The sequence below is a fragment of the Coenobita brevimanus genome, chromosome 87, assembly GCF_032717465.1.
Source record: "Coenobita brevimanus isolate Jiangsu-jjx chromosome 87, ASM3271746v2, whole genome shotgun sequence".
In the NCBI taxonomy this organism is placed as follows: Eukaryota; Metazoa; Arthropoda; class Malacostraca; order Decapoda; family Coenobitidae; genus Coenobita; species Coenobita brevimanus.
Window position 1 is genome coordinate 10,140,442 of NC_137040.1, and position 25,128 is coordinate 10,165,569.

At 46.8% G+C, this 25,128-nt stretch overlaps 1 protein-coding gene across 1 annotated transcript in view; it reads right to left on the reverse strand.

Annotated features, from left to right (window-relative positions):
• The window catches only part of LOC145410992 (lysosome membrane protein 2-like), a 183,480-nt gene extending 164,323 nt beyond the window's left edge, over positions 1-19,157 (reverse strand). Inside the window, exon 1 of the mRNA XM_080281051.1 lies at positions 19,067-19,157. Coding sequence (XP_080137177.1) covers positions 19,067-19,088 — 22 coding nt within the window. The 5' untranslated portion in view covers positions 19,089-19,157. The remainder of the gene's footprint in view (positions 1-19,066) is intronic.
• Positions 19,158-25,128: the final 5,971 nt, after the last annotated feature.

The window sequence follows — 25,128 nt, forward strand, 5'->3', positions numbered from 1 at the left end:
GCACTGCACGTGGTGGTGCTAATGGTGGTGCTAGTGGTGGTAGCGGTGACCCTAGTCAGGGTAAGCAGCCTGCTAGCGTTGGTGGAGGTGATCTTCCTGCGCAGTGCCAGTGTATAAGCATTTCACTGGAAATGAAGGTAGATACTCTGAAGCGGCTTGACAAAGGCAAGGGTGTGTGTGCCATCGCCTCAGCTCTCAACCCGCCGCAGTTGACTATATCGACTATTATAAAGAAGACTGCCGCCATCAGGACCGCCAGTGGGGAGGTTGTAACCCTCAGTGCCCTCCATATTATCCACCACAGGGAGCCAGTGATGGAGGAGATGGAGTAGATGTTCTACATGTGGGTGGAGGATCAGAACAGATGAAAGGCACCCATGAGTCAGGCGCTCATCTGTACCAAGGCAGTCTCCCTTTGATATGATTTAACCCACCGCATGCCAGCTATTTTTAACCCTATGGGTCCCCTCCAAGCCGGCCATTTTTTTACCCCCCCCCTTTTTTTTTGCTAAAATGATAGATTTTGATGTGAAAACAATGAATTTCACCATTAAAATACTCACCAAAGCTCAGAAATGGGTTTTATTGAGTCCTGCATACTCGTATACAGGTATTCCCACTCTCTCACGCTTGCCACGTAGGTGAGAGAAAGCCGTTTTCTATGTAAGGTAGACTCAGGTATTTATGCTGGGAAGGTATAGCAATGTTCAGTACACTTTTCTGATTACTTATTACTTCAACCACGGTCACAATTTGTCTTTCTCACTGTGAATGCATTGTCTTACACTTACTTGAAGACTGGTGCAAACTGACTTCACTATGTAGAGTCCTGGCACTTACAAGAAAACATTTACAACTTGATTTCACTATGTATAATCCCTACACCATGTGTAAATATTCACAACATGCCTTCACTATGTACAGCACTGGGTGAGACACACAGGCAGAGTGAGGCAGAGCGAGCATGAGGGGGAGAGCAAGTGGGTGTATGGCCTTGACCGCCTGAGGCATGATAGAGGAACAGTTAACATACATGCCTGCCAATTTTCACCCGCAAAGCTTGAAAAATGTGGTCACAGTGAATGTTTTAATTTTAAGCCATTTTAAAACGGCACTGGCACACGGCAGGTTAAAGGTAAGGAGAAACTTGGATGCAATCGAAATCTTTAAAGCCAGCCATGGCTGGTTTGACTGCTACAGGAAGCGGGCAACCTTGCGCCACGTGAGTATGTCTGGCAAGGTGGTGAGTGCGGATGTGGCGGCGGCAGCGGCAGTGTTCCCCAATGAGCTGAAACTAATCATCGCGGAGGGTGGCTACAGTGCAAGTCTTGAGCTTTGACGAGACAGGTCTTTTTTGGAAGAGAATGTCCTTCAAAACATATCTCGCAAATAGAGGAGAAGTCTGCATCAGGGTTCAAGGCTTTAAAGGACCAGCTTACACTTCTGCTGAGAGGCAACACCATGGGTAACGTACTACTCAGAGAATCTGAGAACTCTGATTGGCTTTGTCAAGGAGAGCCTGGGGGTAATCTGGAAGTCTAACAAGATGGTCTGGCTGACGTGTGACATCTGGTCTTCCAACTTCCACTCGTACCTCTCTTGTGTCCTGAAGAAGTAGCTATGCCTCCGAGGAAAACCTAGCTCATCGATTCCTCTTGGAGGTAGACAACGTGCCTAGCCACCCTTCTGCAATGAAAGACTGGACCAGCAACACTGAAGTGGTGTTCCTGTCCCCAACACCACACCATTGTTGCAAACTATGGACCAGGGAGTGATTGGCACCTTCAAGGTCTACTAACTCTGGCGAACTATGTACCAGCTGTGAGGGCAGGTGATGACGATGACTGAACAACAGTGCAGTCATTCTGGAGGGGGTACAATATCAGGCACGCCATCGAGAACATCATGGGAAGTTAGCCAGGCCACCATGAACAAAGCGTGCCCCAAGCTGTGGCCAGAGTGTGTTCACTCGTTCACCAGCTTCCCCTAGGACATGCGAGCACCACCGGTGGAACAGGTGCGGCAGGACATTGTACAGCTGTCACACATGGTGGGACTCGGTAAGGTAGATGAGGAGGATGTAAAGAAGGTCCTGGACAGCCACAGAGAGGAGCTGAGTAACAAAAAGCTCCTCAACATGGAGATACAATGAGCCTACCGGGAGGCACAGGAGGAGGAAGTCATCCCAGAGGTGCAAGCCCTGAACATAAAGTTTCTAAAGGAGATGGTGGCCCACATTAACAAGGCCATCTCCTTGATGAGCATGAATGACCCTCTCCCAGGGTGAAGCAAGGCTGCAGCTGATCGTCTGGAGGAGGGTATGAAGGTGTACCGAGTGATGTAGGATGAGAAGAGAGCAGCCAGGCAAACAACAATTATGTCGTTCTTTAAGCAAGACCCCACCAAGCCATCGCCCTGCAGATGATCTCCCCAGCCTGCCACCAACAGAAAAACTCCCAAGGCCTCCTCCCGCCGAAGACATTATGCTCGGCCCCTGGCGCTGGACCTCACCTCCAGCAGATCCCCATCTCCTTCTGTGCCACCTTAATCTAAACTAGTGCACTTTCTAACTCCATCACTATTGCTCTCGTCCCAGCCTCGGTCTCCAACCCTGACACCACTTCGGCCACTGCCCCTACCTCCCTTGCCACCATGTGAGCCTCTGCATCTGTCTCCCTCGCTACCACGTGAGCCATAGCATTGGTCTCCCTCGCCACCTCGTCAGTCATGCATTGTACCCCACTGCCACCTCCTGTGTCACTGCATCAGACTCCATCGCCACCCCCTGGGCCATCACATCAGTCTCCCACTACCATCACCCCATTTCACCAGCCTTCCCCACCTCTCTGACCCTTCCCCAGAGATGGGATTTGAGGGCTTTGAGGAGGATGAGTGAGTGCTAGGGAGCACCACTGGTCCCCTTGTCTCCGGGGGAACAGCAAGGATGACGACCAAGACCAGACATGAACTTAAAAGAAGTAGGTGATGAGAGCTGTTTAATATTTTCTGACCCTATTTTTTATGATTTTCATATTTGTTGATTCTGGTGAGTTATAACAGATTTTAGGCTTAAGTTAGCTTCTTTTAAAGCTGTTACTCCATTTAGAGTGGCTATAAATTTGTTTTTGGACTCATTTGGGTGGGTTTAGGACTTGGTTGGGGAGGAATCCCAAGACTCAAAAACACATCGCTATACTGTACTGTAGCTACACGTTAAATCTACCCAGCTATATGATACTGGTACCCCGCCTAGCTATGGTTTTTTTCTTAACACATCCCATCATAAAAATGGGGTAGCTCTGTACCGTTAAAATGCTCTAACTTGAAGAATAAAACAATATCCAGTCCAATCAGGCCACCGGTTCCTGAGTTATGACTCATTTCTGAAGATAGGAAGTGACAACATCGAGCGGAGGCTGCCAAAGGTGGCCTCTCAACGAGCATACAGTAAAGTCTTGATTATATGACAATCTTTCAACTGGAAAATGTGATTAACCAAAGGCTTTGCTAATTAATTCTTAATTCAATTTACTGAAGAAATCCAAGACACAACTGAAATTTCAAACCTGGTGGGCTCTTCTTGTGCCATCTGTGATAGATTATGATGATTCCGCAAGAGCGAGCGTCAGGCCACCTGACATATTTACATTGTGTTTGGATGTGCCCTGCTCGGTCTTGTGAATTTATCGCTGATAAATATCATGATGGCTCCTCCCAGAGTGAACCAAAGTGGTGAAAACAAGAGGAAAAGAATTGTACTTACTTATATGTACACTACCATATGTATGTGATAATATATGTACAGTACAACTTCTATGATGATGAGGGTGTATTTTTTAAAGTACAGGTACATACAGTATCTACTGTATACTATTATGGTATTTATATTCTTTTAAATGTAAAAATCAATTAATCGAAGTTTTGAAAGTCCGGTGAATTTCATATAATCGAGAGACTACCGTTACTCTACCTAAAATTGTACCGTACTGTACTGTAATTCATCATCTTCAATGCCATACTCCTTCCTGGGAATCCCTCAACAGGGGATAGCCATAACAGAACTGCGTTCCATTTACTTTGTTTTTACAGACCCCTCTAACTCTGAAGTCATTCCTTTTCCTCTTCCTTCTCCTACACTAAATTACTGCTCCATTTTCATACCACATAAAGTACAGTCTACCTCTTTCAACATTTCTCTCCATCTTGCTTTTCAAAGATTCTCTTTGGCACCATATTCATGTGCAGTCTTTAAATACTCCAACTCCATTCCACCTTTGTGTATTCATAATGACTGTGTGTGTGTGTGCACCAACACAAGATTGTGCAAGCAAAGTGAAAGAAGAGTTCTGGGCACATGTGGAAGTGTGTATGGAAAAGTTTGAGTGTTTTTAATGTGAGATATGAACTGAAAAGTAGGAAATGTGAAGGCAGATGGAGTAGCAGTAGTAGTAGTAGTAGTTGTTCCCTAGGCAGTCTGACCGAACAGCCCCGAGTCCCTTAGGAAGGCCACGGCTGAGAACGGGCTTTCCCACAGAGCTCTCAAAGAGTGTACGTTGTGTTGTTGGCGTAGGTGATTGTGTGCAGTGCAGTCTTCCATAATGTGCTTAATAGTATGGGGTGCTGTGTTGCATTCTGGACAGGCATCAGCGACGGAGTCATCTAGCCTCTTCTGGTAGCTTCAGAGGGCTGGATGGTGCCCACATCTCAGCCTGGCCAGGTGGACCCTGTCCTCACAAGGAAGATAGGATTCAGAAGGGTGGATGTCAGGAGGCCGTGCATGCAGCTGTGTGTTGTCTTTATGTGACTGAATGGAGCGGCGAGTGATCTGAGTGTGGATATGTTTCTGGAAGCTGGTCTGAGGTGGGCGAGGGGGAAGAGATGATAGTATTTGTGTATAGTATCGTGTGCTGGGTGTTGTTTTGATGTTCCTTGGTGTGGGTGGATGTGCTGCCATGTACTGTAATGGATGTTGTGGGTTTGTGGAGGCTGCAGCAAGAAACTGGGTGCCTCTCATGTCTAGGTGATCCTTGACTTTGAGGACTTTGGTTTCTTGATGTAGGTGGTCTGTGGGTGTAGTAGCTGTGCAGCCTGTGATTATTTTTAGGGCCTTGTTTTGTATGGTCTGTAAAGTGTTGTAGTGTGTTTTGGTGAGGTTAGAAGCCCAGGCAGGGCTTGCATAATTCATCACTGAATGTATGTATTGTTTGTATACTGTGGTGGTGGTTTCTTTGTTGTGTCCAAATGTTGTATGGGCAAGTGACCTCAAGGCATTGAGTCTTGGTGTTATTTTATTTTTAATGTTTGTGATGTGTTGTTTAAATGACATTGATGTATTGTATGTCACACCAAGGATTTTGGGTGTGTGTGTGTGGTAGGGGAGTGTTGTTTATGGTGAGGTGTGGGATGTGACTGTGTTCTGCTGTCCAGTTTGTGAGAAGAGTCACTGTAGATTTGGCCGGGGCTATTTTGAGCCAGTTTGTGGTGAACCATGCGTGTAGCGTGTTGAGGTAAGGTTGAATGATGTGTGCAGCTGTGTTTGCGTTTTGGTGAGTACATGTAAGTGTTATATCATCTGCATAGGAAGCTATGTGTATCTGTGGTGTGTGGGGTGTGGGTATGTCGTGCATGTATAGGTTAAAGAGTGTAGGGGACAGAACAGATCCTTGGGGGACGCCGTTTGTTAAGTTTCTGATGTTAGAAGACTGACTGGCAAATGCTACGTGTGCACATCTGCCTGCTAAGTAGTTTGCCAGCCATCTCTTTGTGTTATTGTGCATGTTTGTGTTGAGTATTTTGTTTGTGAGGTTGTGGCGGGGGATGGCATCAAAAGCTTTGCTAATGTCTAGTGTGATTAGGAGTGTTCTGTGTGGTGGCCTAGCTGAATTCATGCCATCGAAAACTCTCTGTGTAAGGTCTGTAAGAAGGGTGTTTGTGGAGTGTAGTGGCCTAAAGCCATGTTGTGACTGGGCTAGGGGAATGTGAGGTGTGACTAGTTGTAGTACCAGTCGTTCAGTGACTTTAGAGGGGGTGCAGAGGAGTGTGATTGGGCAGTGTGAGGAAGGTAACGTGGGGTCTTTGTTGGGTTTAGGGATAGTGATGATATTGCCATGCTTCCAGATGTTGGGTATTATGTTGTGTGAGTAGCTGTAGTTTGTTATGTTGGTGAGTGCTTGTATGCCTTGTGGTCCTAGGTGTTTACGGTGAATGTTGCTTATGTTGCCTGGTCCACAGGCCGATGAGTGCATGAGGTTGTTAATGATGTGCTTCATCTGGTTGTAAGTGAAAGGTGCGTAGTCTGGGACTGTGGGGAACTGTCTCTAACGTCGGATGATACATCGGTCTTCAGGATGGGGGTTTAGATGGCTGACTTGAGAAAAGTGACTGATGAGAGTGTTTGCTTGTTGTTTGTTTGAGGGTATGGTGTCTGTTGTTGTGATGGCAGCGTGTGATTGTGTGGTGCTGCTGTTGGAAAGTGTGATGTGTTTAGTGTTTTGTAGAGTTTGCTGATGTTTGTTTTGTGGTCAAGTGTTTGGAGGTAATTTTTCCAGTTTAGTGTTTGCTGTTCTGATATTTTATTGTTTATCTGAGTGTTGAGTTTTTGTATTTGTTGTACGGTGTCTTGTGTATGGGGTGTTGGGGAGTGTCGCAGTGTGTCCCGTTGTCTGATGAGGCCTTGAATTTCTGGTGTGAAGTTGGGGTTGTGTCTCTTTCTGTTGACTCTAGGGATGTGTCTTTTGTCTGCGTTTTGTGTAACTGTATTGAAGGTGTGCACAGGGGTGTTGATGTTTGTATGGGTGTACTATTTAGTGTTTCGAGACGTTGTTCTGTTTCAGTTACAAAGGCATCCCAGGTGGCTCTCTTATAGTTAGTGTGTGTGTTTGTGGCCAGCTGGGGTGATTCTGGTTATGGTAGTGATGATGATCGGGAGGTGATCAGAGCCTAGGGTTTTGACCACTCTCCATGATGTAGTGAGGGTGAGGTTTGGGGAGCAAAAGGTGATGTCTGGAGATGATGGGAGAAAGAGGGCTTGGTGTGGGATATGAGTATGTTGGTCTAGACTGTTTAGTATGAAAAGGTGATCTGTCTGGGATTGTAGTACCAGCCCTCTGTCCGTGTCAGGATTGTTGACATGCCAGACCGACGACTTGGCGTTGAAATCACCACCCAGGATGATGTTGGGTATGTTAGTGATGTGGTGTATCTGTGGAGAGTAATTGTGTGGTACTGTGGGGAACGATTGGGGGGGAATGTATGTGTTAGCGATTGTTATGTGTGATTTGTTGCCAGTGCGTATTTTAATTTATTGTATTTCTGTTGTGGTGTCATGTGGGGGGAGAAGGGACTTTGTGTGTGCACTGGCATCTGCAAAGTTGATGGATTTGTGTACCACGGTGATGAGTCCACCGCCACCGCCGTCGGCCTGGTCTTGTCGAATGGTGGTGAAGTTATGAAATGTCGGTGTTTTCTGTGTTGTGTAGTTTTGTTTCTTATAAGATGGCAATGTGTATGTTCTGTTGTTTGATGAACTGTATGAGTTCATGTTTTTTGGTGTTTATGCCATCTATGTTTAACTGAAGGATGTTTATGTTGTGTGTGCGATGTGTGTTGGCTGCTGCAGCACGGGGGGGAGGTGGTGTGGGTGGAGGGGAAGGGGTAGGAGGAGGTTGTGACGGAGGTAGGGGTTGAGGTGGATTAGGATGGGTTGGAATGGGAGGAGTTGGGGGACTGGATGGTGTGGGAAGGGTCGGTGGGTTTGGCTGTGGAGGTGTGAAGGAAGTAGGAGTAGGATTGGAAGGGGGGTTGATGGGTGGGGGAAGGAGCATAAGGAGCAGGTCCAGGTGTTTGTGTAATGTTTTCTGGATGCAAGTGTTGTGCAGGTGTAAAGGGTCCAGTTCTTGCAGGAATTGCACTGAACTGAACCCTTTGTCTGTCGGCTCGACATGATAGGTTTTGAGCATGTTGGACATACGTATTTGTTGGTGGGTCCTGGATTGCTCTCAATGTCCCCGGCTAGAAGAAGTCATCGAGAAATGACAGCCGGGGAGTCATTTCTTGGTGTAGCGAGTATAACCTGGCCCGGTCGACTTTGTTTGATATCAAACGTTCCCGAGACAAACTCATGCAGTACACGGCTAACTTCTCGTCGAGAAGCAAACGCAACGTGGAAAGGAAGGTTATGTTTACCCCCAAGTTTGCAGAAATCGACCGATCCACGTTGATTTGGTACCGACAGCAACGTGCAGCTGGTGTGATGGTACATGGAACGGAGCTGAAAGCTGCTGCTGTGAAGTTTGCAAGGCTTCACGACGCCCTAGACTTCAAGGCATCCGAGGGTTGGCTCTTCGCATTCAAGTTGCGACATGGCCTTACTAACCGTAAAGCACATGGCGAAGCATTGGACGCTAACGAGAATGGAGTTGACGAGTTTCGGCACAAGGTGAAAGGCTTGATCGACAGGGAGGGCCTCACTCTCGGTCAAGTCTATAACGCAGACGAAACTGGCCTATTCTATCGCTCGCTGCCAACGAACACTCTAGCCGAGGAGACGGAGAAGCGTGTACCTGGCCGCAAGCTTTCTAAGGAACGGATATCTGCTTTGTGTTGTGCCAGTGCTAACGGCATGCACCAGCTTAAGCCCGTTGTTGTTGGCTGTGCAAAGCAGCCTCAGTGCCTTCGTGGGGTGATGGATGTCCTTCCTGTCGTATGGTACCATTCTTTGAAAGCATGGTTCACAGCTGTGATTTTCAAAGACTGGTTTGTGATTTTCAAAGACTGGTTTCACCGTCACTTCGTCAAGGAGGTCATCCAGTACCAGACGAAGACACTGGGAATCCCTCGCGACCAGGTAAAGGCTCTCCTTCTGCTCTACAATGCACCTGCCCACCCGTGCGACAAGGACTTGGTTGCTGAGAATGGACGTATTAGGTGCATGTTTCTGCCACCTAATACGACTGCTCTCATTCAACCCATGGACCAAGGAGTGATCGTGGCAACAAAGTGCCTGTACCGTCGGAAGTTCCTGGACGAGGTGATGGTTGTTCTCGAGGACGAGGACGAGCGCAGGGAAGGATGTGACACTCGAGGCAAGCAGACTTTGGAAAACCTTCGCCGCTACAACATCAAGTCTGCGCTGTACAACTGAGCTAGTGCATGGAAGGAAGTCCCTGTGAAAACTCTTGAAAATGGTTGGTCTCGTCTGCTTCTCGGAACAGATGTCGAGTACGATTTTCTGGGCTTTGACCTGGATGACTTCCATGCACGGCTACGTACGCATGGTGACGTTGTTGATGTGGACGATGTACGTGAGTGGTTGGACGACGACGAGGGCGATCCTGGGTATCAGACATTGTCTGATATCGAGATCGCATCTTCGGTTGCTGGTGTCAGTCCCGAACTTGAAGATTCCGACGACGAAGGCGACGATGATACGGACTCCTCTCAGCAGGACACTACTACAGCCATCCCCAAGCTAAGCGCACTCCGGGAACATCTAGAGTTCATCCTAGACTACCTGGAACACCCGGACTGCGACAGGGAGATGGGGTCCTTGGGACTCGTGGAGGAAGTGCGTGCTTTCAGACAGCGCATCATCAATCGCCAGAATCGTCGGTCCTTGCGTCAGTCAACGATTGACAGTTTTTTCAGGCCCGTGACCCCAGCTGTGCCAAGCCCTGGCTCCACCCCGTTGCCTCCCCAAGACAGGCCCTCATGCTCCGAGCCACAGCCCAGCACATCAGCTACAGTGGAGTCACCGCTCAACATGAGTTTGCGGCTTTCGTCAGAGTCTTCTGCAGTCGGTACGCCATCACCACGACCCAGCGATGCACCCCTTGGTCGCCTGCCAGCGATGCTCTCGGACTCTGACAGTGAATAAACAGCAAGAACTTCTCCACTAGACCACACAGGAATTTTGAGTGTTGTGCAGTGAAAAAAACGGTGTGTTGTGTTAAGGTTTTCGAAATGAGAGAAAAGACTCAGTGGAAACAAAATTTAACGTAACTAACCTTCTTTGTTTTGGCTTTGGAAAATAAAAAAACTTCGGAAAAGTTAATGTGCAACACTAAATTAAACTGGAACATTATTTGGACTAATGTGAACACTGTGAAGAGAACGGACTTCTGTGTGTTATTGACTAAGTTCAGTGCAAGACTTCAGGAAGAGTGTACTGCAAGTGCTTCAGGAAATCGTTCTTACTGTCAGAGTCCGAGAGGAGGCGGTTATTCATCGAGGTGGCCAGGGACTTGCTGTAAGAAGCCAGAATGTTTCATACTGTACTTTTTTCCATACTATACTTACCAGAATGTTTCATACTGTACTTTTTTCCATACTATACTTCCCTCATGCATGTGCAGTAGGAATGTGTTTTTCAGAGTTAGGCTAGGTTAGGGTCCATAAGTACCAGAATGTTTATTAATGTATGAACATACTTCTAAGCCCTCATTTTATGTTTCTTTTGCATTTATTTCAGTCATTTATGTGCCTTATTGGATGTGATTTGGGTCTTAAATAGGTGCTATGCATGTCAAGAGGGAGTTGTATAGGTGTTTCTCTGAGTTAGGGTCCATAAGTACAAGTCCATAAGCTGGGGCCCAATATCCGGACGAAACCAATAACCGAACCTACCGATGGCTCTATTACTCCGGATATTGGAGTGATTACTGTTCACCGGTAATGTCCTGCCTTTCAACGAATAATTAAAACTTCCCAAGGGCAGAGTTTTTTAAATCATGTTGTTGTTGTTGTTGCTTAACCCTGGTCAGTCTGGCCAAGCAGACCTGCATACCACAAGTAAGCACCTGCTTCTTACACATACAATACGGTCTATCCACCATATGGGGATCTAGAACACCCTTGTGGCAGACAGCACCTCCCCATGACCGGACCCACGGCGAGGAGCATGGAAATTTTTGGTCTTTCTCTTGGGTGCATACTATACCTGCTCCACCCAAGGTGCACAATGCCACCATATGGTATGTAGGCTCCCCTTCAGTGTCCTTTCAATCATGTAAATGCAACCAATGGTCTACGTGACACTTCTTCCCTCAACATTTCTAGAGTACAGTATGCTAGCCTAGCACTGAGGCTGTATGCCTTCCAAGGGGTATATAATAGGCAAATGGCTGTTACCATTACTGATACAGTAGCTGATTTACCAAACACAGTACACATGTGGGAAAGAGAAAGGGTTTAGAGGGGAAGGTACCGGTACTGTAGAATACAGGGTACCTGTACTGTACCAAATCCAACAAATGAAGGGGAAATATGACTTAATAACTATCCCCGGTACTGTACTAAAGATAAATAACTGGTTAAACAAGTGAAAGCTCTAAAGACAAAAGACACATGGCAAGGTATGGTACCGTACTCATTCAAAAAATCATTTGGCTTAACCTATATTACGGTACTATGGAATGAAACTACAGTACAAGACAATGTCTTGATGTCAATGCAGGGCTCCACATCACTCCATTTTGTTATATGGTTACCATCCAATGTTGTACCATAAATGGTTGCCTGAGATACAGGAAATCTTTAGACTTTTCACTCAGTGAAGGTTTAAACCAGATGAGTATTGATGGTCACCACCACCTACCACAAAGGCTAATAGTAACAGGACTTGCTTCAGGACAGTGATTTTAATGTAAGAAAATGTTTATCCACTCACACAGTAAATGAGACAGCAGCTCATAAGGAAAGGGACAGCGACACTGAAATGGCCTGTTTTCCTGGGGTTGTGTTGTAAGATGCAGTGGCAAACAACTCCCCCCCCCCTCCCCACACACACTAACTGGGCTATCCTATATACACAACACATCATAAACAGTAACCAAAATACAGTAAATCCTTCTTTTATAGTTAGCCTAAAGGCAGGCTATAATTTAAAATGTTGCTACCAGTACCTTAGCTAATCGGTGGTAGGTGGTGGCGACCATCAATCCCTCACTTTATGTAGTGTAGCCTACCGGTACTTCTTCTTTCACCTTTATCATTCTTTTACTGTGCCTGTCCTCCTCTCTTCCCAATTCTACCATCTTTCCTGTCATTTTTATTACCAGTACTCGTCTTTCCTTTTCAGATGGCTTTAGGCTACACTGAGTGGTGACAGGCCTAATGGTTTCCTGTAAGCCAGGAATCCATTTACAACATTGGATGGTAACCATATCACCAAACATACATGTTCCCTACATGTCAAGATGTGGGTTGGAGGGGGGTTTGTGCCCCTCCCCATAAAAGAACTAACTCAGGTCAAATGGCCACCCCTTAAGGGATTATGGCATCTGGCTGTAAACAGACTGACAGACATTGGCTAAATGTATGCATATATCATCATATACAGTCTGCATGGCATCCAAAAACTGATACCGTAATTTGGATACCTTTTTCCTAGTACCATTTAAAAGAGCACTTCATAACCATCACAAAGGCACGTTCACCACAGGCCCTAGAGACCCAACTAACCAAATCCACCTTAACCACTCTTCTCTCTTTGGGACCAATTAACTGACCACCGACTGGTACCGACCAATGATGTGATCAGTGTACCGAACTATGGCGCAAACTGTTACATGATAGTTACTCTGTGTAAAACCTTAAGTTCATATAACTAGCTCCAGTATAAAAAGATGGAAGTAAATTTTTCTCAACACAGTACATGAGTGGTACCGTACTGCACATCAGTGGTTCTCTACATTTCTGGGGTCAAGCCCAAATCCTACAGTTCTCTGGTGACCTATAACTTCAGCTATCTTTTAAAAACCGGTATTGTACTATACTGTAGTATGGTACTGGTACCTACTGTAGGCTATATGAATAATGGCATACCAGTACCGGTACTGTGCAAAATGGTACACTAACAAAAATTAGCTACTGCTAGGGGAACCACACTAAAGTCATTAGCCTAACTAGTTACTGGCTCATCAGCAGATATGGCAACTTTTTTTTTATCTGTTGATACTTCACATGGTACAGCCATGATCCAAAGAAATGTTACTCCCTCCCCACCTCCTGGGGCCGGATTCATCAGTGTAGGCTACTTTGTCACAATGACTCACCACTGTTTCAACCCCACTAGCTTAATATGTTTCAAGTCTCTCCATTTTGCAACAGTAAGTACACAGTGTTAGTGAATGTGGCTCAGGGGAGTAAAGTTTCTTGAATCCTGGCCATACCATATTGTGTGCCACTTCAACCCATGGAATTTTTGAGCTCTTAAGTTTCAAAGACATTTTTACCCGGTACATTTTTTTCTTTTTGGTATGAGGGAAAGTAATTTTAACTGTAGTGTAGCATATGCCTGACCACCATCTACGCTCGCCAACACTCTCCGACGATTTCCCCAAATTTCGGATAGTATTGGAAGGATAGTGGATTTTAGTGACTTCTTATTGTATCATGAATTAATCGAGAGGAGGAATACGTGTCATCAAAGCGGAGATCGTTGTTCACAGTGATAAGGAGTGACAAAAATAAGGGAGTGTTGATTTCCAAGATGGCCACCAGTGTAAACAGAGTCCAGGAGAGCAACCTAACTCAATCAAATAAGTGTGCTGCCTGTTGCATGGATGATGACATGACACACAATATCCAGGGCGGTGAGTGTAAAGAGTGGATCCATTTCTACTGCTCAAAATTGACTCTACTGTATATAAACTAATGTGCCTACTAAAAACAAATACCGGTAGAAAATACACTTGCGAAAAATGCTACAAATCAAAATACCGGCACCTAAATAAGGAGTGGGAAAACGTAGCAAAGGAAACACAACAGCAATTGAAAACCAGTCAGCTTTCAGACAAAGTAAGGCTAAACCTAACCAGCCGAACAATTTAGAGACACCCAGTCACACCCATGACGACCCACCTAACACGCCTAACTCAGAGCCAGTGGAAATACCAGAACTTTGAAACACTCCAGAGGATATTGACCTCAGCAATATCCCACAGGCCAAGTGAGCAACTCATCCCAGGTGAATAACTCTTCCCAAGATCAAGAGACTAGACCTAGGCCTACACCCCTACACCAGGGACCAACCTTGCCCTAGCAAACATTGCAACTACCATAACCCCCAGTACTGTACCAACAAACAAAGGCAGTAACCGTGTAGGCCAATGCAGATTCTATAGGTGAGGTATTTGCAAACAAGGGAAAAGTGGCAGAGGCTGTAAGTTCTACCATCCCAAAGGTTTGTAAGCCATGGTCCAAGGGACTATCGTGGGTGCAAGCGGGGAAGAGACTGCCCTACTTACCACCCAGAATTACCGGTATGTCGTGACTCCTTGCAGAAGAATGAATATCTCAAAAAAGACTGCAAGCTCACTCATATAAGGGAAACAAAGCATCACCAAACTGAAACCAATGCCCCCAAACAAGCTGACCCGGGCAGTTCTAGGACTCAGGCCATCCCAACAGTCACAAAACAACAGACAAATGAATCACATCGGGAAACCAATAAAAATTTTTTAGAGATGTTCCTTGAACTGAAATCTGTCATGTCCAATCTGAACAAAGTTGTAGAGGCCCAGGGACTTGTTCTACAGAGCCTGAAGAAATCAGTAAACCAACGGTGCCCCCCACTGCAAGCGACTACAGCAGCAGTACGGTACCAAACTGGGTTGGGGGATAACAGTAGAAAAACTCTTGATGGGCAATATCCAAGGTTTATACCCCAAAACAAACCAAAGCAAGCTTCCATTTCTTGGAGAGTTAGCACAAGTCGAAGACCTCAAGATTATTGCCCTCACAGAGACCCACTTATGCAAACAAGCAAAAGATGCAGAAATTAAGCTGACCAATTACATTTCATTCAGAATGGAGAGGAACGGTAGAAGTCATGGTGGCACAATCGTAAATCTAAGGGAAGATATTGCTCCAAATGCAAAACCACTCCTGGATTACTCTGACAGACAAGTGGAACTCCAGATCATCCAGGCACAAGCACTCAACTTAGTGGTTATAAACCGTTACCGCCCAGCAGGTTGCTCCCCAACATATTTCAGCAGCGCAATGGAGGCACTGAGTCATCTACTGGACACTCTGCCAACTCCCACAACTGACAATTTTTTGTGGGGATTTCAATTTCCCATTCATCAAGTGGCTGGAAGGAATCTTAACATGAAGCTATCTATCTACTGCCAGATGCCACGCATGCCAATAAATCACAAGCAGAACTCTTCCTGGAAGTTGCAAATTCCATGTTCCTCACTCAGGTAATATCTGAACCAACCAGGGGAGACAACATCTATCTATCTATAGCCTGACGCCCTAATCCCGCAAAGGGTGGCCGCAGACAAAACGCCTCCAAGTCACTCTGTCACCCACCATTCGACTACCCTCCCCCCAACTCACCCCCCCCTCCCTCATATACCTCTCAACTCCATCCCTCCACCTCATCCTCGGTCTACCCCTCCCTTGACTAATTTTCATCAATAACAAGGATAGCTATAGGGAGCAGTTTCTCTACTGAAAAAACAATCTTCTCTGACCACAATCTGCTCAGAATAACTACCAACTACAAAAAACCAGGACTTCTCCCTGAAATGCCCTTGCCAGCTGAGATGAGCCCATTCTCCAGGTTCAACTTCTTCAGCAGTCAAGTCAACTGGGACCGCATCAACTCCCATCTGAACAACAAGGACTGGGAGACTATTCTCCAAGATGAAGACCCTAATGATATGCTCGAAAGCTTGCTTGCCATAATCTTGGAGGTATGTGAGAAGAACGTACAGTACCAATGAGAAGACAGCAAGCATCTTGAAAAAGTGCTAACCTAAAATATCAGAAAATAATGATGAGGAGTTGAGCTTCATCAAACTGGCAATTACAAAATGTAACAAATGAAAATCGGAAGCATGCACTCCGTGCCAAAGTCACCGCAATAGAGAATGAGATTAATATGTCCCACGAAAAGCAGAGAGAATAGGAAGAAAACCAAGCAATGAGTAACATAAAGACAAATTCCAAGTTTTTCTTCATCTAAGTCTGTAAGAAATTCTCAAAGGCTAAAGTCAAGGTTGGACCACTCCAAGCAGAAAATGGGGAAATGTCAGCAAGCCCCCAAGAAAACCTGCCATATTCTGTCCCAGCAATACACAAAAGTGTTCTCACAGCCAATGAGCACAGTGACTTTACATGATCCCAATGAATTCTTCACTGAACAAAACCACCAACTTTCCAGCCTCAGTGACATACAATTCACCACTGCTGACGTAAAGAAAGCAATCAGAGAACTCAGAGCGAACTCAGCTGCCGGATGAGATGGGATACCTTCCATCCTTCTTACGCAATGCAAAGACTTTAGCACTTCCTCTTCAGAAAATCTGGTGCAGGTCCCTGGACACAGGAATAATACCACCTGCGCTCAAGGAAGCTATTATCTCACCAATCCACAAGGGGGGCGACAGAAGTCAAGCAAGAAACTACAGACTTGTAGCCCTCACTTCCCACATGATAAAGATATTTGAGAAGATATTAAGGGACAAGATCATTATGTATTTGGAGGGCAATGATCTCCTGACAAATGCTCAGCATGGTTTCTGCAAGGGAATACAGGTATCATGTCCGTCTGGCCTACTAACCCACTATGGATGGCTGTTCCGAGGGCTTGCCTGTGGAGGAAATGTGGACATTGTGTACCTGGATTTCACAAAGGCCTTTAATCGAGTCAATCACGGCATCGTGCTTCACAAACTCAAGGCCTTGGGAATTACGGGGAAACATGGAGTATGGCTTCACAGCTTTCTCACTGTAAGATCCCAGATGGTGGCTGCTGATGGACATAAATCAAACCAGGCTGTGGTGATTAGTGGTGTTCCTCAGGGCTCGGTATTGGGGCCACTGCTCTTCCTGATTCTGATGAATGACATCGACCAAGTAGTTGACAACTCGCTTTTGTCATCCTTCGCCAATGACACCATCCTCAACCACAGAGTACACAATGAGGATGCTGTCAGGAAACTGCAGACCAACCTCCAGAAGATCTCCAAATGGGCTGACGTCAACAATATGTGGTTCAATGAGGCCAAATTTGAACTATTGACGTGTGGTCCAAACTCTGACATAAAGAACTCCACCAAACTGTATACGGGGGGTGGTCATGCTATATCACCAAGTCCAGTCGTCAAGTGTCTTGGCGTTCACCTGAATGACGATGCCACCTTCAAACACCACATTTCAACAATGACGAATAAAGCCAAGCAAATGGCTGGATGGGTCCTCAGAACCTTCAAGTCAAGGGAACAAGAACTCATGATGACACTGGAGGGCCCTCTAACAGCCAACTCTCGATGATTGTAGTCAACTCTGGTCACCCCACAAAAAGGGAGATATACGGTACAGGAACTGCAGTCGGTACAGAGTGCCTTCACCAGGAAAATTACAAGCATGAAAGACCTCAACTACTGGGAGCGCCTGGAAAAACTGGGCCTATACTCTCAGCAGAGAAGAAGAGAGGGATACTGGGCTATATATGTGTGGAAGATACTGGAAAAGCAGGTGCCTGACCCTGTTTCCTTACCACTGCGGGCCAAATCAAATGCCCGGACTGGATGCCAGTGCAAAATACAGTACAGTCTCTCCCTGCATCAGCCCCAGAGAGGATCAAAAGTCTCCTTGCCTCCAGCCTTACTCACAACAGCCCCAAGCTATTCAACGCACTCCCAAAACATGTCAGAAACTTCACCGGCTGCTCTGTTGTCAAATTCTAGCCTGAACTAGACAACTTTCTGAGGACGCTACCATATGAACCTCCAGTGCCCGGTTACACAACGTACTGCAGGGCAGCCTCCAACTCTGTGCCAGACCAGATCAACCTCCTGACGGAAGACTCCCATGCTGGCAGAAGTGGTGGACCACCACAGCTTTGAGGAAGATCCTCCAGATTCTACCAAGTAAGTAAACCAAGTAATGGCACCTAGTAAGCAATGGATTTATCTTCAAAAAATTACCACTTACTGACAATTTTTTTGCATACTGTAAATAATATGAATGACAATTTTTGGTCTGATATCTGATTGGCTACAAACTTTCACTTAACTGTTTCAAGCTCAACATTACAGATTAATGACCTAGTCTAAACAACTGCTGGAAATGTGGTACAGTCACAAATTCCTTTAACTTTCACAAATTCTGTACATTAGTGCTTCAGAAGCCTCAACAAAGAAACTGCCAAGAGTGAGGGGGAAGGGATCTCCACTGAAGTTTACAAGCTCTTTGTAGGAGAAAAAAGTGAAGGGTCTACAGTCCCTCCTCATTCCATTTAAGACAGCTGATATACCATACTTGTCACAAATGGAGACCCTTGAGGTACTGACATATGGAGGCCTTTTCAATTTGAATAAAATCTATAAAGAAATAATGAAGCACTCATGAGGAAACCTGCTTCCCATGTACAGTATATGTTTCCCTCTCATGAAAAAAATCTAAGGGAAGTGCTCCTCACTCTTTCATCGAACCTCAGCACCCTGAGAAGTCATTACCACATAGAGAAAATTATGATCTGTATGTTAATTACCAACTTACCATTACTCTACATGGCTCACCCGACAGTGCAGTAAGTATGATAGGCTGACTTTCACTGGATATGATGGTGGAAACAAAAATTCACCAATCTCGTTAATTACGCACAAATTGTATACAGTACATTACAGCTAACCTAAAAAAAATAAAAAAAAAAAGAAAAAAAAAATTGTGCCCTAAACTTTCACGTAACTTCTAAACTTTTCACAATAAAGATACAAAACAACCACAAAAATATTAACAAATTTTCTTAAACCTGAAACCATGGATTTATCCGACGCAGGGCAAGGCAGGAATCGCGCTTACAATGCTTGTTACAAAGTAAACAAACCTGACCGAGACCATTCCGCCTTTCTCCACACCGTACGTTTCCTGACCACTGTATCTCACCCTGTTACACAAACATACGGTTCTCTCACTGGTAACGGTAAATGCAATACCATTTCCGTGCTGTCTTCACACTGTAAACACTCTCACCTTCGAACTCCACTTTTATATTTCTAGGCCAACATTTAGCTGCTTACTATTTCTCAACACTGTGTAGATACATTACCTAAGCACACTGATCTACGCATCTTGTTTATGTTTCTTATTTCTAAAAAGGTATCACAGATCACGAGATAAATCCGGCAACATCCTTCCCCCACGAGCTCTCGTCACACACTGAGCCTCGGAGCCATCAGATTAGCCATCACTCCCTGAGTCCCATCAGCCAGCCAGGTGAGCCAGCTGAGCTAGGCATGGTTGCCAAATCATTTGATACTAATGGCGCCCAATCTCGCCTGAAAAGTCGCCCCTAAGCGCCCAATCCCTCAAGGAATTTTCATGCTCCATGTTTTTTCCCTCAAGTCCAGTCGCTTACAGGAATCACCAGAATCAGCCTACAAGCGCAATGCAATTATTATTCTTAATATTCGTCAAATTCATACCTCCCACATGGGTGCTAAATCACGTTGGGACAGTTATACTTTTTTGTTTTGCTTTGTTTTTTAAGTGTCCAGTTCTGGGCAGGAATGAATCCTTTGCAGAATAGGCCATGTCTAGCCATAAGGGCTCGCATATGGATGCTCTATGTATTATCCGCCGTTTCATTTGCTGCTTCATGCATAAAGTTAAAAAATATTCAAGTTTAAAATAAGTGTAATGCAGGGTGCTTTAGGGTCGGCTTCCCGTCCCTCTAACGCCTAGTGTGTAGCTGGGTTCTCTTTCTAGACCGGAGCTTAGACAAATAAGAGAGGCAGGACACAAAAACTCAAGGCAACAACCTTACGTGTGTATTACTAAATTCTACAGTGGAACGGGCAGATGTCACAAATACAGGTATACTGGACAATTATAATTCTTAGACCTAGATATGGGGTGTTAGTATCGCGCAGGATACTAGGATACTCAGGACAAGGTTCGGTAAGGTGAATAGCACTTAGGACAGAGAGGCTATGCATTATTATTGCAGGAAGTCTAGGTTCTGTATATTGGTGGAATCGGAGGCACTATTTCACTGCGGGTAATTATTTTTTTAACACTGGGGCCTACGTACGATCTTAGTGTGGTGCGGCGTCTCTAAATGGTAGCGTGTTCACTGTGATAGACCCGTAATTCACTGCCTTGCTGTGTTCCCTGTTTCACTGTTACCTCGCTCATTCCACCTCTCTTTTATCCTGTTACTGATGCTTTTCTCACTGACTTCCTTTATTCTGTTAACTCACTGTTCTGCCTTCACTATGTCACAGACACTGTGCTTTCACTGTCATTCCTTTCGGGTCTGGGTGTCGTGGCGGTCAGGTACAAGGGTGGCGGAGGTGACAGCCTCCCTACTGACAGGGCTGGGTTCCTACGGGGGCCTCTGTGTTCAGGGGCCACGGGATCACGCGTAGGGGCGTTCTCTCTCATCAGGGGCTGCTGTTGGCGAAGGGTCCCGAGCTTTCGTGGCTTGGGGCGGGAGTCTGGCCCTCGGGGCTGGGGCCGAATAGCTGCCTGAACTTCTCGCTCAAGCGCCTGATGGAGGACGAAGATCTCTGGGGTCTGGGTGTAGGGAGGTCCCGCCCGGGGGTCCTGGGGGCGGTCTGGAGGTCCCAAGGGCTGCGGTCCCCGGTGTTCGGAGACGCCGTCAGGAGGGGGCTGCAGCGTTGTTCTACGTCAGGGTCCATCAGGCGAGTCCGCTCCGGATCCGGCTGCAGGGAGAAGAGCCTGGTGGTAGTCATGGGGCCTCTCCAGTAGTCCTCCAGGCTGGGAGCTCCCTCTGGGTCGTAGGTTGGTGAACAGGAGTCAGCACCTGATGGAGGAGCGACTACTGGCCGTGGGCTTCTGGTGGGGTGGCTACCGGCCATCGCTAAGGCCCAGCTACTGGCCGTGGCCTGGGGAAGGGAGCGGCTACAGGCCGTGTAATGCTAGGTGAAATTAGGCTTGACTTCTCGTTCCTATTTCACCTAACGTGGAGCGGGGTCCTCTTTCGAGACCGGAGCTAGTGCAATAAAGAAAGGCAGGACGCAAAAACTCTAGGCAACAACCTTTACACACATATTACCACAGTCAGACACAGGACAAATCAGCAGATATTACAGCACAATATATAGCAATATAAAACCTTATCTAGGATGTGAGTATCTCGCAGGATACTTGCTTCTCTGATACTAATGACAACACAAACAATCCTAATGTATCAGGAGTGCAATAAATATAGGCGCGCGCGCGAGGGCGCGGGAGGGGGTTGAGTCTCACTAGGAGGAGATAGGGGAGGTGCGGGGAGTGACTTGTGATGGCTAAGGGAAAGTTATGGTAATACTGGAAGGCGGCAGATATTAGCCGTGAAGTTTATATGGTTTCCACTAGCCAAAATACTTTGGTAATTGATTTTATCCTTGATTTACACTTACTTGAGATATGGGAGTGAGAGCGGGTGGTAAACAAGATTTATTGGTAGCGTGGGGGAAGGAGAGAATACTATTAATACTTCCGTTCACAATATTCCTTCACAGTAATGGGGGTATGTCTTTATAGGCACAGGCTCATTAATTGTATAACAGAGATGTCACTCACACGTATAGTCAATCAGATCTTGTTCCACACTCTCGTCCTTTAACTTCTCACTATGATCTGATTTACCCCGATATTCACTATATGAAATCACTGCACAATACTTACATTAGGGGAAATCACACTTAACCTAAATCACTCATGTTACAATATCACACGTATTCATCAGGGGGATAGGCAGGAACATGTCATCGGTGATCCTGCTGGGCTAGGGGCACCGTCAATGCGAGGCGTGCCGAGAGGGCAAGGGATAACTTGTAAGGGCGTCCTCTCGTGTCCTGGACTCCCCGTGGCTTCCGGACTTGGCTCCGGCGTGTGGCCCTCGGGACTGGGGCCGAATAGCTCCAGGAACCTCTGTGATAGGTCCTGGCGTCGTAGGGGCATAGAGAGATCACGCCCGGGTGTCCTGGGGAGAGCTGAGGGAGACTGTGGGCTGCGGTCTCCAGCACCTAGGGGTGCTGACAGGGGAGGGCTGCGGCAGCGACTTCCACTGGGGTCCGTCAGGTGCATCTGCTCTAGAGCCAGGCTTAGGAAACAGAGACCAGGGGAGGCTGGGAGGCCTGTCTGGGTCACTCTGGGATAGGAAGCCTGGGCTCCAGTCTCCTGCCGTGGGGACGTCTCTCTACTCTGCACGCCCTCGGAGAGACCATAGATCGTCTCACGAGGGAGGGAGCAACAATAGGTCGTCTCTACCACGACACTCTCGGAGCGACCATAGATCGTCTCTACCGGAGCACCTTGGGAGCGACCATAGATCGTCTCTACCGGAACACCTAGGGAGCGACCATAGATCGTCTCTACCGGAACACCTAGGGAGCGACCATAGATCGTCTCTACCGGAACACCTTGGGAGCGACCATAGATCATCTCTACCGGAACACCTTGGGAGCGACCATAGATCGTCTCTACCGGAACACCTTGGGAGCGACCATAGATCGTCTCTACCGGAACACCTTGGGAGCGACCATAGATCGTCTCTACCGGAACACCTTGGGAGCGACCATAGATCGTCTCTACCGGAACACCTTGGGAGCGACCATAGATCGTCTCTACCGGAACACCTTGGGAGCGACCATAGATCGTCTCTACCGGAACACCTTGGGAGCGACCATAGATCGTCTCTACCGGAACACCTTGGGAGCGACCATAGATCGTCTCTACCGGAACACCTTGAGAGCGACCATAGATCGTCTCTACTGGAACACTTTGGGAGCGACCATAGATCGTCTCTACCAGAGGGGCGCCGTTGTGAGTATGTTCTCTAACTCCACCCCTAGCTGGCTCAGCAATTCCACTATGCGAAAGTAGTGTCCTTCTCCTACGGTGGCGGCGGCATGGTGGCTGTATGTCACAGGGGCGCACGGCCCGGGCTGACATGTGTCGCTGTTGCCCGGAGTGGTGGTGGCTGGTGGCGGCCACCCCATGGGGTCCGTGTGGGGGTGTCGGTGTATCTGTGGGCACACTACGCTGTTCTTGGCTTGCCCTGTCATCAGGGGTACTATGGTATTCTTTGGGGGCACTGTTTTTCAAGCCACGCATTTTAGGCCGACTCAGGGGCACCTTCAGAGCAGCTACTGACCATCTCCTGATGAAGGCGGGAGCAGCTATAGGCCATCTCCTGTTTGCCTCCAGAGTGGCTGCAGGCCATCTCCTGTAGGAGGGTCGGGCAGCTACAGGCCATCTCGTTAGGGGCACCTTCAGAGCAGCCACCAGCCGTCTCCTGATGAAGGCGGAAGCGGCTACAGGCCGTCTGCTGTTTGCCTCCAGGGTGGCTGCAGGCCGTCTCCTGTAGGAGGGTCAAGCGGCTACCGGCCGTCTCATTAGGGGCACCTTCAGAGCGGCTTCTGGCCATCTCCTGACGAAGGCGGGAGCAGCTACAGGGCATCTCCCGTTTGCCTCCAGAGCGGCTGCAGGCCATCTCCTGTAGGAGGGTTGAGCGGCTACCGGCCATCTCAGGGGTGCTGACTGGAGCTGGAGTAACAGCTCCACCCCATGGTTATTGATTGTCAGGTCGCCCGGAAGGTATAGTCTCATATTCCTGCTATGGTGGCAGGGGGCGAGCTCCAGGTCATAGGGGCACGCAGCCCGGGCAGACTTATGTTACGCCTGGAGTCCAGGCGCGCCATATATGTTCCTCGGTGGGCTCCTTCTGGGGGTGTTAAGTTGCCCTCCGTGACATTATACTGCATTTTACCACTGTCTGCTGGGAAAAAATCACGTCCCTGTGACTGGAGGTAGTAAACTTTGGTGTCGTAGGTGTGGTAGTGGCTAACACAGTCTGACACCTGCCGTACAGATGAATAATGGTAATTGAGAGGCAACATACGTTAGGATGAAAATAATGGGGTAGCATACTAAGCAAGGAAGTTGTCCGTGGAGCAACAACTTAAGCATAAGTGATCCAAAGTACAATATGTGACGTTCTTGTCTCGCGGTGAAGGTATGTTGCTGGGGGGGGGGGGCTAGGGTTTAGGGAGGGTGGGACAGTGAGGGGAAAGAGTGAAGTTACTACTCAAAACACATGTATAAAAAAAAATAAAAAAAAAACTGTTTGGTTTTACGCCGGGTATTCCCGAAGGGCTAAGGCGTTGCTCCTGGGCAGAGGACTTTGGTTTGGAGCATGTAGCATTTTCAGACTGGATGCCCTTCCTGATGTCTACCAATGACATTTGGGTGGATTTGATCCTCCGACCCTTCAGTCAGAGCTGAGTGCTCTAGTCCACTGAGCCACGGCTACTACACTCGAAACACATGTATTGGTGTAGCTTAATGATTTCGTTGGGTAGAAGATTCATCCCACATATGGTTTCCTCCCCAACAATACAAAGATAGTATTTTCTGAATAAACAGCATTTCCACATGTTTTTATTTTTTTTTCGTAATATGTTTAAAAATCAGTGGGATGAGGTCCAAGCATCCGACATCTGGCTGTGAGAGAGGGAGGCGTGTTGACTGTAAGTGTGCAGTCCTGAGTGCTGCAAAATACTGCCTGGACATCTTCACATCAAAGAAACTGACATGAGCAGAAGTTCGCATATTATTTCATCGCATCTGCACCAAGCTTTTTATCCCGTGGGTAATATTCCTATGGTGAGAGACACTTGGAATACCAGTATATCTTTGCCCATATAATGATGCTCTTTGATATTATGTGTCTTGAAAGTGACGGACATGCCCAAAGTGTGATGCAGTCACAGTGGAACAGTATGTACTCTTTTCCCCCGTGACTGAAAGTGGACAAACACGGATGGAGAGAAACCAGGAAGTTATAGTACATGTATAAGAGGTAACATGTTGTGCTTACGTAAGACATGCCGAGTTAGGCCATGGCGTGAAGATAAGAGCAATGGTGAATTATGGCTCGAAGCACTGGCAATTGATGTGGGAAAGGGGAGGAAACAAGAAAATATAAGACGAATTTAACTATGCATGGTGACAAGGTATGTTAAAAGGGAAAATTATGAACAGATTTTACAGTACTGCTTCACAAGTATCAAGGGAACTGGTGGAAAATAAAAAGAAAACTCAATATGAAGTTGATTTGACAGCTTTTGAGCACATGAGTGCAGGACATGAAGAAGG